At 40.2% G+C, this 16095-nt stretch overlaps 1 protein-coding gene across 4 annotated transcripts in view; it reads right to left on the reverse strand.

The window, feature by feature from the left end:
• Positions 1-16095, reverse strand: part of KCNC1 (potassium voltage-gated channel, Shaw-related subfamily, member 1) — a 112693-nt gene continuing 96598 nt past the window's right edge. Inside the window, exons 3-4 of one of the 4 annotated variants that reach the window (XM_009892013.1) lie at positions 3127-3315; positions 1-310 (exon numbers count right to left, since the gene is read on the reverse strand). In XM_009892013.1, coding sequence (XP_009890315.1) covers positions 246-310; positions 3127-3315 — 254 coding nt within the window. In that variant the 3' untranslated portion in view covers positions 1-245. Of the gene's footprint in view, positions 311-993; positions 1131-3126; positions 3316-16095 lie in introns of those variants that run through there. The other 3 variants (XM_009892015.1, XM_009892012.1, XM_009892014.1) reach the window with 3 other exon arrangements.

Here is a 16095-nt window from a genome sequence, read left to right on the forward strand (position 1 = left end):
CATGCAATTCATGCTATGGAACAAAAAAAATAGATTAAAAAAAAAAAAAAGGATCTTCTACAGTTTTGTTACATTTTGGCCGTAGAAAAAGCCTGCATCTCTAGTACAACTCCAAAACCGCAAAGAATCATCCATAAAACCTGCATGGAGCGAGTTAACTTTGTCCAAATGAGAAGGTCTTCTATGCCTGCACAGTTCCACACAGATGTTTATTAGCCATCAATGTTCATCTCCATCTCGCCTTGTCAGGTCACTCTGACTGCCTCTGTTGGCATATATTTAGCAATGACTGGACTTTCTTTGCAAAGATCTGCATGTAAAGAATACAATCAGTACTTGAGCTTCTTTCCTGCGCTTTTCACATCAAGCTTGGCATCTTAGTTTTAAAGGAAGGAGGAAAAGGTGAAATAGCTACATGCAGAGGCAGCCATATTCTTCTTCAACAGGATTTTTTTTTCCCATGCAGTCAGCCAGACCGAGACCTCTCTACAGTGTGTCTGAGTATTGCTTTCAGCTCAAAATAGGCGCCCATGCAAAGTTTCATCCTACTGTGCTTGTTTGCTCAAACTCCTGCAGGGTTCCTATGGCTCAAAAATATCCTGAGAAAAGCAAAATCTTCCATCGTTGGCACGTTTCAGCATCGACTAAATGCCTAACCCATTCCATACAGAGCCAGTAGATCCACCATTAGCCAAAATAAGCATATACTAGCAGGATGCACCAGGAAGGAAACTATCTGGTGCATCTACCCTTCATCCTATGTACTGATACCATGCAGCATGTATGGCCCACCAGTATTACATAAATGCCTGCCTATTGTCATCTGAGTGCTATTTAGGAGTGTTGTCACCTAGCATCAGTAGTAACACCGTTCCCAGCAGGTGCTACTGTGAGACATTGCATCTTCAGACTTAGTCACCTGGATTATATGCAACATAGCATAGGCTAATTGAAAATAAAGCTTTTTAGACCATTCTCTGCTACTGATCCATGCTACAAAATAGATGGGATGGGAGACCAAGAACGTCTCACTGGACTAGGAGAGCTGTAGGGCGCAGACACTGAGGATAATCCTATCGCTTTTCCACTTATGCCAGCTATGCTGTTAAGGCTCCGTGACATTTCGTAACCTTCATTTAAAAGAAAAATGCAAAGTACAGCATTGGATCAATGACAGAATGGACTAAGAATGAGGTCAACATTGTAGCCAGTTCAATAGCATCTGCATGCACAGACATGCCGAGAGTAGTATCGCTTGCAACAAGACTCGGAAAGCCATTGAAGTACGGAACAAGTTTAAAAAATACATGTATTAAAAAAAAGTTAAATCATCATTTCTCAAGGATGGTCAGGCTATGTAATTGATCCTACAGGCAGCAACATGGTTGTACCCTAAAAAAAAAAAGAATCAGTGGGAGGGATTTTCTATGTCTCCGTCATACACTCACGCACACGTCTCCCTTCTACTTCATGCATTTTGACCTCAGGCAAAATTAAGGTTTCTGGTATCCTTGGGGATGGGAGGGGGGAAAAGGCAGCAAAATCCATAGAATTTATTGTGTTGCTATAGAGATACTACTCCTTCATTCTCAGCATAAAAAAAAAAAAAAAAAAAACAATTGCATGCACTCCCTTTCCCCCCCTCCCCCCCCCTCATCCCCCCCCTCTTTTTCAGACATGCACGTAAACAGCTCAGCAAGTGTACAGAGAGTTGCACAAACTATGGATGAAATTCTGTTGGAACAACAATTAAGATGCTCTCAACGTGTTTCAAACAGGCCAACAATATGCTGACGTATATTACTCTTTAGCCAACCAGCCTCTGTTTCATTCAGTAACGAGAGGCGGTTGCAGTGCATCGTGAAAACCATACATTCCTCATCCCAAAGGATGTGCCATTTGGAGTGTTCCCCTGATCCACTGGAACCACCCTAACTCGCCCAGGCTGAATGAACGCGGCCAATGCTTATCCAATACAGAATCAAGTAAAACACTTTGCTACAAAGGTAAATTTTAGAGGATATACTTTCATATGAAAGTCTTGTGGTCTAACTATATCTTTGTTGATGATAAGCTTTAAACTTATAAATACATACACTATCTATAACTGGCATTTACTGTAACTATTGCCCATCATACAATGGCACATGGGAATTCTATACTCCATACTCAGTGTATGGTTACATCGTACAATCTTTGCAGTTTTAAAATATTGACTATATCATATACTATATACAGTACATCAGTGATAAACACTGATTTGAAGAGAGAGATTTCTTTTCCAATTTTCCCATTCCTTGTCAACTTTGATGCATATATATGAAACTCTAATTTTGGTTTGTATGGTTTCCTCATGTTAAATTGTTTAAACAAAACAGCCTATTCTAAGAAGGGAAGGTTTTTTTCATTTGATTTGACTTCTGTTGCGAAATAGATTATTCTGACCATTAGCAAACTAAAATGCAGTTACTTCTGAGAGATCTGTAGTTGTCAGAAGTCTGAGAAACTAACTGGTAATGATTTATTTATGAAAGGATAGTGATTTCAGATGGATTATTTTCCAATTGTAAGACACCTGTACTAACAGATGTTCTTGTACGCTTCTCTTTCTCTGTTGAACTAAGCAGCTATGACTATCCAAATAATTTTTTTTAGTGCTCTGTTAAGGTAGCCAAATAATCATTTCATATTTCTGGAGGATGTTTTGGTTTTGTGTTTTCTCTTTTCTGTCTGCCACCTCCAAGTCTGTGCTCCTCAGTCTGGTAAGATCTGTGAGCTTTCCAAGTGGCAAACCTTCATTGCTATGAAATGTTAATTAGCCTCTTCTTGGAGGATGGGCTAATTTAAGGACATTGTAGAGCATCCTCCACCAAAGCTTACTGCACCAGCTGGGGTGGAAGACTGGACTGCCTAGCATAGCTGCATGGGGTAGTTACAGCTCCTCAGGCTTTTCTTTCTGAAAGAAATAGGTTAGAAACTCCAAATGCAGACATCAGGTGGTGGTTTCCAGCCCAAACGTGCATCTCTACAGCAAGCGCACTATTGCGTGCTACAACTACGGCTGACTTTCTCTGATTTATTTAAAACGGTTGCTAACTACATGGTTACAGGACCCCAGCTACATACCCTTTCTTATTCCTCCATCAGGCGGGCAGGGATATTCCCCGGTTGATAAGAGGAAGCAGGGTCCATATCTCTCCCGAGTGCCAGAGCGGGTAAAGGGCAGGCCCTCATCAGGCGTAATAGCCTGGTCTATGTGGGGACAGTCTTCGTTTGCCAGCGCCGCCTTGGCCACCTCACCATTCAGTTTCGAATCTTCAAACATATAAGCAGAAGGCTATTGAAACACTATGCACTGTTTATTAGCGTTCCAGCTGCAAATTAAGTGTTCACAGCTAAAGAGTTCTATAGCGACACTATAAAAGGTAGCACATCTGTCCTAGACACTGCATTCATGTGCACTGCACCAAAATAAAATAAAGTCTGTTAACTGGGAGGAGAAACAAAATGTGATCACGTTAGGTGTAACAGCAGCCACCTGTACTTCCACATAGAGGGGCAGTTTCAGAAACGGGCGTGCATTGGTTCCTAGTCCTGCGAGCAGAAGACTGCGGTTAGAAATCGGGTTATGCTTTTGCATGACATCAGATGGTGCATGAATGACCTGTTTGTCATGAAGCCTACTGTCGCTCAGAGCTTTGGAGAGGCAGTGGACTGTCAGTTGTGTTTTAGTATTTGAGTATATTCTGTTTGTACTGATTTATACCTGTGTGCAATTTTACTGAGGGGAAAATTCCTGTTCTTCCCCTCCCCAAAATTTACCCAGATTGTTTTATAGCATTTCTGGTATCAGTCATGCAGAATGGCTGTACATGTTTTAGACACACAGAGTACATTACGTATGGAAATATGACAGCAGAATGTGGATTTTAAAAAAAGCAATCCATTTTCTGATGTTCTTCTCTGAAACACATACAGTATTTGCAATGCCAGCAGAGGACACTCCATATAGAAAACACTACAGCAGGCCATGAATTTGGAAAATAGATAGAGTAAAATTTACTCTCGGCTGTAAATAATGAAAATATGTTGTCAGATTTGCCCATTTTGCTCCACACATTCCCATGAGGATAGACTGAGAATAGTATGTTTTCTCTGTGTGACTTGTTTGACATTTATAAAACAATTTAAAGTGCTATTTAGTGTAGGATTTATTTTAGGGTTTTAAAGTGCAAATTAGTGTATTGAGAATATACTCGAAATATGGCACAGCTTGATATGAGTATTTTGTTTGAAGGCAGGAAAAAAGTCGAAATGTGCTTTCTGAAGTTTCACAAATGCTGAGATATGTTAACTGAGTGGTATTAGCAGCATCCTACACCTCGGTTGCACAATGCTTATTACTTAGACACTGTAAGGCAATGGGTGATCCTGCAAGTCTTTAAGGAAAAACAAACTCAACGGATAGACTTAATTTCAGTGCCTCTTCCAGATTCGCATACTAGCTTGTTCTGAACGCTACATGATACTGTCATTTATTTTTCAGTGGTTTTGAAGCCAAGGAATAAAACAAGCCCAAAAGAAAAAAATACATTAGGTAGGGTTTGGAGATATGATTCAATCTTCTGGTTCCAGATGGACAATGTAGATGAGTCGTAGGTAAAAGCCTTTTCAGGTTATATTTGTTGCTTTGCACACATATGCACACACACGCACACACAGAGATGTATATGACACATACTGTGCAATCCATGCACCAGTAATTGCATTCTATGCCTTTAGTTTTCTTTTCTTTAGATGCCACTGGTTTGTCACAACATAAACAGTCTTTTCCGCAGATCTCAGCTCTGCCACCTTTCTTTTCTGTGCAGAATTAGCCAATTATTTCCTCAAAGAGGGAAGTAGTAACCTTTTGTTTTGTGAGCAATGAAATAATTAGGTCTCTCAACACATTTAAAAAAATGGTAAAAACTATAGGTGCATTTTAATACTTGTAGACTCTAATTTCAATAGGATTCTAAAGTTTTACAGTTGCACTGATGTGCAATCCCTTTCTGTTCATAATACTCACTGCTATTTAGTACCACTCTTTGCATAAAAACCTGGCATGGCTGCCATAGTAACTGTGACATTGCAGGTACTGAGCTGTTGATTTAAAAATCACTTAACTCTGTTTGGGGAGAGCTGCTGTCCTTATGGGGATGAGCAGAGAACTGGGCTTCTTCATAAGCCTCTACCGCTACAAACTGATGGCTCTAATCCTGAAATGATGGAGGCAGCTCTGTCAGCAGAGCTCTGCATTGAAACCTTTGAGACTCCCACTGCTAAACCTGAGCCTGGGTTTGCAAACTAAACTGTTAGTGAGGGAGAGTGCGCTGGTCCATTTCTGGAGCTCAGAACACTTCTGAGCAGAGTGGTTGCGGGTCAGGCTGCTCACTGGTAACAGCCACTGACCCTTTTGGAAGCAGCTTGCAGGCTCTGTTTGTGCTTGAATGACAAGAAAATTGACCTTCTTGGAATTAATTTCTTAAATTGCATTATACATCCCTAGCAACTTGAGCTGGAACTTGCTCTTGCAGCCTCTTCAGGGTCCCTTAGCACTGATGAATTCTTCTCTATAGTTGTTGTTGAAAATCCACAACCTCATTATTTTATTTCTATTCAATAGAAAGCAAACAGAGTAGCTGGAAACATGGACAAGTCACTGAACTGTCCTTCTAATGTCCCTTGAACATTCCATGCATGGGCCATGCCTTAGGGATCACATTCTGGATAGCAATGCTAATCCACAATGGCAATTTTGCTAAATATTTAGGAAGCAGAGAAATTACCAGCACAGAAGACTGCATCTATTGCTGGTGTATATTAAGTAAGTGTTAAGTAGAGTAGTTATGTTCCAAATCACTGTCTGCAGCACCTAATTCTCTGAAGGCAGGACCTGGCAATCACTTAATATTTAATATGTGATTAGTCTGTTGTGGGAATAAAGAAAACATCACTGATGTCATCAGCCCACAGTTAGAACTTCCCATTATTTTCATTAGCAGATCTACATGCTGAACAGTTTCAGGAATGAGCTCTAAAGGTGGAAGGAAATTATGTTAATTTAGGTTGATTTCTCAAGTTTCAGTTTGTGTGTTTGGTTTTTCCAAGATTGACCTTGGGTTAGAGAGAATGCCAGATAAAGCAAAACTACTGAAACATTACTGGCTGGTGACTACCAGTCAAGTTGTACCAATGACAACTACTTCTAGGTGCTTAAAACTTCTAAGGCTTGATTCTGGCCTACCGAATTCACATGAGTCTTTCCATCTCTGCTAGCAGAATCTCAGTTAGGCTTGTACAGCAATTTTGGGGTTTTAGGTTCTGTTTCATGAAGAAAAGTCAATGTTATCATCTTTGGTTTACAAAGGGGTAAAACTACCATGCAGTAAAGTGACTTGCCCATTGCTATGTAAGAGGTTATTTACAACAAAATCTTCTGATTCTCAGCTTGGCACCTTATCTCTATAATTGTCCTATCTGTGAATACCTGGTTAAATGCACCAGCTTTAAACATTCTCCTGCAGAGATTTGGCTGAGAGGCTAAAGAAAGTATTCAGCAAATCTCCCAGGTGAGTTGTTTGCTTTGCAACTACCTCATTTGTGTGGTTTCCACTTCCTTTTTTTCCTGTCTCACATATCTCCATTTGCAGAAAAGAACTATTAAAATGCCTCAGGTGTTTCCAATCAAACACTGAATTTCAAAATGGGGGGGATTCTGAAAAAAAAAAACCAAACCAAACTTAGGAGAACTGCTGGATTTTGCATTAATATACTCTGCTTATTGTGGAGAAGCACAGTAGAGACTGCCCATGTACTTGCTGCATGTCTCATCTCTTTTGTCATAGCAAATGTTAGCACGCTGTCATAGTGACTTTACCAGTGCTGCTGGTTTTGATCATAAGCTAGAGTTTGGCACTGAATCTCTGCCTATTTGAACTGCATCTTACATTCAGAGTATCAGTGACATAGCTGTATGATATATTTATTGACCTCAGTCTATGCTTGGAAATGTGGCACTTGTACAGAAGTGGTTCCTACACTGGGAAAGTTACCCCGGTCCTCTTCCCTTAAGCAAACACTGCTATTCTCCAACAGCTGCCAAGAGACAAGTTCTACCCTATTTATCTTAGAGGTCTTCAGAAATTTTGTGTGGGCCAGGGGTGGTCCCGACTCACACTGCTTCCTCTGGGGGTTGAAGCTGCCTTCCCCCCGGCTTTGTCTCCTGTGTGTCTACAGACCTGTGAAGTGGTCACTTACCCCAGACTGGAGTCTGGATGAGTTGAAAGGTGCTCTCAGGGTAGACCATTTTCAGTCCTTACATGACTGGAAATCCAATGCCTTTTCCAGTCCTTATAGGAACTTCTGTAGGTCATAACCACTTTGACTGAAACAGGCCTGAGAGAAACTCGACAATTCATAGCATGGTATCCGTGCATATTGACCCATAAGTCAATATCTGGCTACATGAACCACGGCAGATTCTTTGACTAAAGAAGATGGAGTCTTCTCAGCCTTAGATCAGAAACACAGCAATTAAGAGACAGTGCTATTTCCTTTGGTTATATTAGGTCACTGGCAATCTCTTCCAGAAGAACACAGACTGCCTTCCTCCCGGCTACCCTTGTTTAAGAATTAAAGGAGACGAGGACCCAGCTTGAGTACCTACAAGTTTCCCAAATAGCCATTTGCCATTCCACAAAGACTTGGGGGGCTTCAAGGTTCTGCAGCCCTGTTACAAGAGAAGGGGTTGACAAGCAGTAAGGAGGTAGGAGCAGTTGAGTGCAAAACAGGGACAGAACTGAGAAAGGAAGTTGCTTAAAAGATGAAGACCTTTCTGCTGGGGAGACCTTGTCTGAGTAAAGTTACATTCCATGCTACTACCCCATGTACACCTAAAAATGAATCTAAAGCTTGTCTAGATCTCAACTCTGCTCTTATAGCCCTGATCCCAAACCTGGGATTGACATTCTTATGGTCTGTGGATGTTCCCACTTCTGACCAATTTGGGAGTGTCCTTTGGTTCTCATTTAGAGCTTGAGCGTCATTTTCATTTGCACATTTTAAACTCATCACTAACCCAAACATGCACAGTAGCTGCCTGAAGTCTCTTATGAAGGAGGATCTCCATAGGGTCCCTCACAGCAGAGACCTTTAATCCAACCAGATCCCTGAAGAAAGTAATGGTACATTGTCCATTGAATGAATTAATTACTCTTCTTTTTTTCAGTCCTCTCACACTTTTCTGGTGATATAAAAGGGCTGTTAATGTGGCAAATGTTAGTTTTGTCATACCATGTCGGCAACGGGAAACTCTCTTGGTATGATGGTTTTCTGTGTCTCTTGGGCTACTGACAGAATAGTACAGGACCAGAGGAGGCATGCCAAGGTGAGAGTGGAGAACTGCTGTGCTCTAGCTCTTCTTAGCTACAAGTGTATGAGCTGGAAGTGGGAAGTAGAGCAGCTGTGAGGCTGCTATAGTTGCTGGTGGAGGACAGAATTTTCCAGCTGTCTTTATTCTAGAGAAAATGCAAAGATTTTGCATTCCTTTTTGCATCCTATTTTTGCAGCATCACTTTTGCCTGGTACTTCTTGTGCTAAGCACATGATTATGATGAAGTTAAGAGTAAGAATCCAAGTATCCAAAGACATTTAGCCTGATTTGTGGAGAGCTTAAGAGCTGCTCAGCATCTGAAAATACCCATTGACTTTATATCCCTAAATTTCTCTGAGATGTTGCATGGAAAGGCAATTCTTACAGTTCAATTCCCTACTCCCTTGAGTCTCTCTAATTCAAATTTCACTCCTGTTAGCAAGTTGTTTCTGTTTTAGTTGCCTGGATAGTTTTTACTGTACATTAATATTCATTGGCCACTCATCAATTGCATCAGTATAAGTCACTTTATTTTTTTATACTAGACTCCATCTAAACTCTGCTGTGCTTCTTCACTGATTAAGGGAGGGTCAGAGCATAATAGCAAATCAGGAAGTAAGTGAACTGCACACTGAGAAAAATATGCTTATCTTGAGTTAGTACATGGCTACAGTGATTTCTGCTTTAACATAGAATTTACTGACAATTAAGATTAAGATAAAAAAAAATCACAAATGTCTATAAGCTATTTTTTAGTCATTCTTTCAAAGTAGTGTTTGGGGGTAATTGGAGGAGATTGTAACAAAATACTTTGATCAGGACCTGATTCAGCAAAATAACAATTATGCTTCTGTACCAGACCATCTTTGGCTACAGAAAATAATTTTTATGGGCTCATGCAGGCTTAAGAAACACAGATCCCATGGGCAGGGGCTCATTTTTGTTGTTGTTAAATCAGGTCCTTAGAGTGAAAGGGATATAACTATATTAAATTAGTAAAAGAATTATGGAGAAGATATATTAAATCACAGACAAAGGATGATGAAATGATAAAATTACAGTTTGGAGAGCATGGAAGGAAGTATAGCATAGAGAAGAACAGCAAAGAAAATATGGGTTTAAACCTTTGAAAATGAGTAATGATGCATCAGCATGGGCATCACTGTTTTTCAAAATGGTAGTGAAAAAAATCCTAAATTGGTAGGTTTGGGAATTTTTTCTGCTGGAGAGTAATGAAAATTAATTTTTCCCATGCAGACTATCTGAAAAAAATAATAAAAAAAAAAAAGAAGGTAATTTAACTAAGTAGTTCTATTGTCATACCAAGTACTTACTCTTTGCATTAATACATCGCATCAGGTTTTGTGTCACAACCTCAGTGAAGTTACCTATAGTCTGTGACATTCCTTGTTCTTTTGCATTAAAGAACTATTGTAATCTCCTCGGCTGCCCAACATGGAGCTCAGGTTGATGGGAATTGGAGAAAAACTTCACAGAATAAAATGTGACAGTCTGTAACATACACAAGTTGCAAGCAACGTACAGTAATAACAAGTAAATGTTAACAAACAGAGCGAAAGAGAGAAAGAGAAAAAGAGAGAAAATGTGAAGAACATGTAAAAGAATTAAGATTCCTATGTAACAACTCAGTTTTAGTTACCCCAATATTCTAAGGCCATTAAAATAAAAATCTCTGTTAGTTCTAGGTACCTTTATTAGAGTTCCCTGATTTTTATATTACTACATACTTTGAAAGTTGCTATGAAGCTCTACTGAGTAGATAACATACTGATGGACTTTACACTGGCACAAGAGCAGAATTTAGTATGCTACATGAATATGCAGAATCCTTCCGACCCAACCTACCTCTTCAACATTTACTCACCACCATGTTGACCTGGGTCCCTCCAGGAAGCCGTGTCCCCCAGTAAAGGTACTCCAGTGGCGGTGGTGACCGCCTCTCCCAGTACTAACTGGCCAACATAGTAACATCACTCCCAGAGAATATCCCCTTTGAGAGGTACTATTTCTTGAAGTGAGGTGATAGTATGTTGGCTGCCTACCTATTGGTACCACTAGAGGAAATACAAGAGCTCTAGTTCAGTAGACCCAGTGCATCTTGCTGTTACAGGTATTATTGGATATGTGCATAATGCAGTGCTGAGAACTGTTGCTCCTGGGAAGAGCTGCATTGCAAAGAGCTCTGGAAGATCCTTCGTAGTTTTATCTTGAGACTTCTGGGGTTTCACTTATACTCATCCTGGATTTCTGAGAGTCTCACTAACACCATATTCTGTAGAGCACAGTGGCTCCTTGACAGGTCAGGTAGAGGTCGCAGGAAAATGCAGTCTGGTGAGTCATGCTACAATCTTATAGAATTATAGAATCATTTAGGTTGGAAAAGACCTTTAAGATCATCGAGTCCAACCATTAACCTCACACTGCCAAGTCCACCACTAAACCATGTCCCTAAGCACCACATCTACACATAATGTGTTATATTACTGCTCTGACTGAGGAATACAGTATGATGATCTGTACAGTATGGAAGGTGTCTGAGACATGGAGCATGGATGAATACAAAGAACAATGACAGCAGGGATGGTAAATTACTTGTTATTTTGGCTTTGTGCTTATAAACAGACAAGCAAGTAGCCAAAAGGCTTGGGGAAAATTTCCAGCAAGAACAAAGTAAGAGGGATATAAGCAAATGGACTGGGCACAGAACTGGGACCTCACACCTTAGACCCTTTTGTCTCTGGCCTTTTGTAGTAATGGCTAAGTCATCCTGTCTATCTGGTTCTATTGCAGCAGAGATGTACTTCTTGCACAGAGGTGCCTTTTGTTGTATCTGTCCTGCAAACACCAGTCGTACTCAGCCCAGCAGAAGGGAGAAATGCCAATAGTACCTCTTTTGTATCCCCGGAATGCATTCTGCACTGGATGCCATGGGCGCTGCAGTGGCAGGCATGTGCTTGAGAAAGAGGATTTACCATATTTACATCTGCCTTGTGCTGGAGGATTGGCACAGGTTGGCCTTATTTGTCTGGAATGCTTGTACCTGTGTTTTCCCATCACTGAAAGTGCCTCATGGTCATTAAGTTACTAAGGCATGAAAAGTCCCAAGATTTGTTATTTAGTTCTGTAATTGTTTTTCAGCTTAGTGTAGTCTTGCCCCTACATGCACTCATCCCTGGCTGTGGACAGACTTCAGGGGGCTGTGTGAGGAGATTTTTTAATGTCTCACATAGTGCCAGAGAAAAATAGGAAACGCAAAGCACTGTGCTTGAATTCATAGCTCCTCCTTTTTTGTTTCAAATTACTTGGTACAAAGGATGTTATTTTTTACTCAAATTCTAAAATAAACAAGCACCGTAGTACAAGTGACACCCACCAATTGTATCTCTACAGGAGATGACAGATGAATAATTGTACAACAAAGTATTACATTATATTAGTTAGAAATTCTGCTTTGTGTGTGATCCACAGCTATGAGATTGCAGAAATGCCACATGGGGCAGGGGGCAAGGAACACATCCAAATTGTTTCCACCTAACTGTAGGCACTTAACTGAGGATCTTAAGTTAGAGCTGCAGTCACCTGAGATCGGTTATGGAGAAAGCCACCTCCAGAGGGCAATTGAGATAATAAATGTGTGAATTGCTCGCAGAGACTGCCTGACTCTTCTTCCAACATAAGGGGGACCTCAGGCAAATGCATCTTAAGTTAGATGAGAAGAACTGAGCATTATTCCTGTTATTACAATTTCTACATTACATCCAGAGGAGTCTATCTCTGGTGAAAATAAGATGTGATTGTTCCCTCATTTGCAAATTTGGAATGATGAATTTTGGATTTTTAAAGGCTAGGAAGGCTAAGTATAGGGAGGAAAGAAAAAACATCTCCCTATTACCTTTCCCACTGCTTTTTTAGTATTTTTTATGTCTAACACATTTAAACATCAAAGTCTTTCGAGCTAAAACAGGTCTAAACTCTTTGCAGTTACATTGCTGTCTACCGTCCATCATACAGAGAGGGTCAAAGGTTTTATGACACTAAAATTAGATGAGGTTTGGTTTTTTTTAACATTCAAAGGCATTTGATCAGAGAATTTGCTTCCCCGTGGACTGAAGGACCACCACAGTGACTACATACCTATGGCTTTAACAATGCTTTGCTATCCGTAAAAGCCACTGAAGTTTATAAACTACAGTGAAATGTTAGGCAGCATAATGGGCCTGTGACAAGGACTGCCAAGAGTCCCCAGCTCCCACTGAGCATTGGCACTGGAATTACAGTGCTCAGCATACTTCTGACGTTAGAACCAGTGTGTTGCACAAGGAATACAGGTTATTTAGGTTATGGTGACAGAAGGGATGAAAAATGAAGCCCTGAGAAAAGAGCAGCTCCTTCAGAAAGCATGAGTGATAAAGCTGAAATGAGTAATTTCACGTTATTTCTTTAAAAGGAGATCAGCTCTCTCTCAGGAAATTGCATTGAAATAATAGGTTCCTAATGTCACAGCTTGCTCCAGTTCATCTGTCCATGGAGTACACAGGAGTCACTGTAACTATGTAGTTCCCCTCTGTCAGTGATAGACTTGGATTGCTTTAACTATTCAGACAATAGGGATAGTTGAAGAGTGGGTTATGGAAAATTGGTTTTTTGGCAGGTAAGTAAAACAACCACGGAAGTTTTTTCTGAAGCTAAAGACTGTATTAGTAATGACAGACATTTTCCCTCTCCTCTTAGTCACTTGAATTCTAATAATATTTCTTCTATATTTTACAGCTGTTCAATAAGTAGAGAATTTTGCAATCAGCGTACTGTGAAAAGGGCTGCACAATACATTTGTATGAAGATACAATATCCTTGGATTATAGCTTAAGTGAAGCTGCATGCAGAGGGGATCAGAGAGGTGAGAAACTCTTATTTTTGTCATATTAAAGTTAATAGAAACACTGTGTGTGCTGGTGTTGTAAATATATATACAAAAATGGTAAAAGGTTAAGGTAGATCTCTGAACAAAACCAAAATAACCCATCACCTGTGCTTATGTATTATGGATGCATTCTGGATATGCATTCATATGGATACCATTGCTCTGTGGCACCAGACAATGCTGTAGACACCAAATGAAGTTACGAATTCCGTTCATATTCTAAATTTCTTGTACAGTGTTGGAAAATGACAGTCACCGCTTCATCCTATGGCAACTTTAAGACGTAACCATGCAGTGAACCTATCCTTCAGGTAAGCACACAGCTCACAGGAGAGAGGGCCTGAAGAGCTGAGTAACACTTTCAAAAGAAAACTGAGAGCTTTCACGATTTGTTTTGTGTGTTTTGAGGTTTTCTTACAAACTTGTACCTTAAAGTATTTCACTATGTGTACTGAGATAAATTACTTATACTTGTAGAACAGTGTGTGGCTTGGGACAGAAATCAGCTAAGTTTAAGTGATTCAAACTGGCTTTTTCTGTTTTGCTTCTGTTTGAAGCAAATTTTGCTTTGCGCTACTATTTCGCTTCTGTTATGATACTGACTGGCATACTCAGAAGCCTTTAGATAAAAGACACTGCAGCACAGCAGACTATGGTTATGACTGTTACTTATTAAGTTACCTTCAACTAATGGCTTTGCCACAGACCTTTCAAGTGATCTTGCTCAATTAAATTAAGCCCTGTGTCAAATGAAAATACTGGAGATTACTTCCATTTTCTCTTTGCTGTCTACTTAGCCTGTCGGGTATTTGATTGTAATATAATGGTTGTCACATATGCGACTATAGCAAAATGAAGCCCTGATCTTGAACAGGGCCTGTAAACAACGTTGCAACATAACAAAATTAATAGTTTGACATGGTGATGCTAGAACTTGGTGTGTATATTTTAAGTAAGGGGACACCTGGTCCTCTATAGTCGGAGATATCCCTCGGTCAAATTGGTCAGGTGAAATGAGGTCCAGTTCCTCCAGGCACTATATAAGCAGTATCTTGAGAATTTACGGTCAGAAACTGCCTCGAAGAAGATTTTTTTGTATAGAGGAATTCTCTGCTTTCTTAATGCTGCTGGTGAATGCCTGCCTGCAGCAGGTCTGCCATCCTCTACTCTGAAGTGCCTTTCCTCCCCTTCTGCTTCTTTCCCAGCCACCCATTGACACGATCAGATGGGATAGAGAGTGGCAAGGGTTGCTGCAGAAAGGGGAGGCATGGTAGAACAGAACTCTGACATTCCTCATACCAAATTAAAATCAAGTGCTGTTATTTAAAGATACCCTCCTGCCAGGTGTAGATTAGCCCAGGACTGAGCTGCTGAGAGTGTTGGGGACAATTAAAAAATTTAATTCAAACCTACCAGAATTTAAATTCAAACCATCTTTGCTTTGCCTGCAAATGACCATAGCATCAGTGGCAGCAGCTGTGCAGCCTGTGGGCAAAGTTCTGCTGTTTGCATGTCCGTGCCAGGAAAGTGCTCCTTAGCCTGGGAGGAGGCATGGGGACGTGGCTGTGCAGAGCTCTCTGTAGAGCCCCCTTGGCCCTGTGTGTATGCACCGAGAACGGCTGCGAACTGCTGACTTGGTGCATGAGAGGGCTGTAAAGAGATAGTCATATGTGGAACTATTTCATACTCATCACTGTTTTGTGAAGTGTTTAATCATTCCACCACACGTAATATATGGAATTAATAACTTCATGTGATGTCCTTTACACCTGAGCAGCTAAACAGGCTTTTTTGGGAAAAGTGTATTAGATATACATCACATGAACTTATATCACCTAGACACTGTCACACAGAAGCTTTACAGATAAAAATTACAAGTATCTTGGACAACTCGGGCATTATTTTAGAAATGTTAGGCACCCGTTCTGTGTTCCTGGTACAATGTTAACGGGTTGTTTCCCGTTAGGTGCTGTTAACCAATCCAAATATTTTACAGCATGGGAAACATTCACTGCTTGTAAGTCTCTATTTTCATATAATGTGCAGGTTATAGTTTCAGGAACAAGTCAGTGCCCATTAATGCTTCGTATTACATAAGTGAACCTCAACATCCAAGGCAATGCAGATCTTCTTTTAACAGTTCGGTTCTGATCTTACTTATTATTTTTTACTTGCACACATACAGACCTTTCCCTGTTAGGAAGCTAAGAGATGCAGGTGATATTTTTTGCTGCTAGTGGTGCATAATAATTATCAGAAAGAGAACTCCAGCAACAGTGTTACCAAGTCCATTTTGTTAGCTGAAGTGTAAGTGTGCTTTTTTAGTTCTTAAAAGATATATGCTAGTATACATATATAAAAATAGTCTCTCTTAATTATTGCAGAAATAGATAAGTTGCTGTTACTATCAATACTTCATGAATATTGTGGTAACAGCTGATTTTAGAGCACTGATGGTGTCAAAACAGTTCCACAATGAACCAAAATTACACGTATTCTCAGGATACCAGTGTGGAATTGCACTGAACTCGTAGAGTTCTTAGTCCTCTAATTCCCAGAGAGGACCATGGTAGGTAATGGAAGGAACTTTATAAAGCAAGGGATTTCTGAGAAGAAAGTCACTCTGTAGCTGACTGCTAAAGTACTCAAGAGTCTGGCATCTCTTGTGCATTACAATTGGGTAGTTGGCATATTGCTCGCAGTAGGAGACACGCAATATTGTTTGTGCCCTCTTTCC

This window comes from Charadrius vociferus, unplaced genomic scaffold (assembly GCF_000708025.1).
Source record: "Charadrius vociferus isolate BGI_N301 unplaced genomic scaffold, ASM70802v2 scaffold179, whole genome shotgun sequence".
Classification (NCBI taxonomy): Eukaryota; Metazoa; Chordata; class Aves; order Charadriiformes; family Charadriidae; genus Charadrius; species Charadrius vociferus.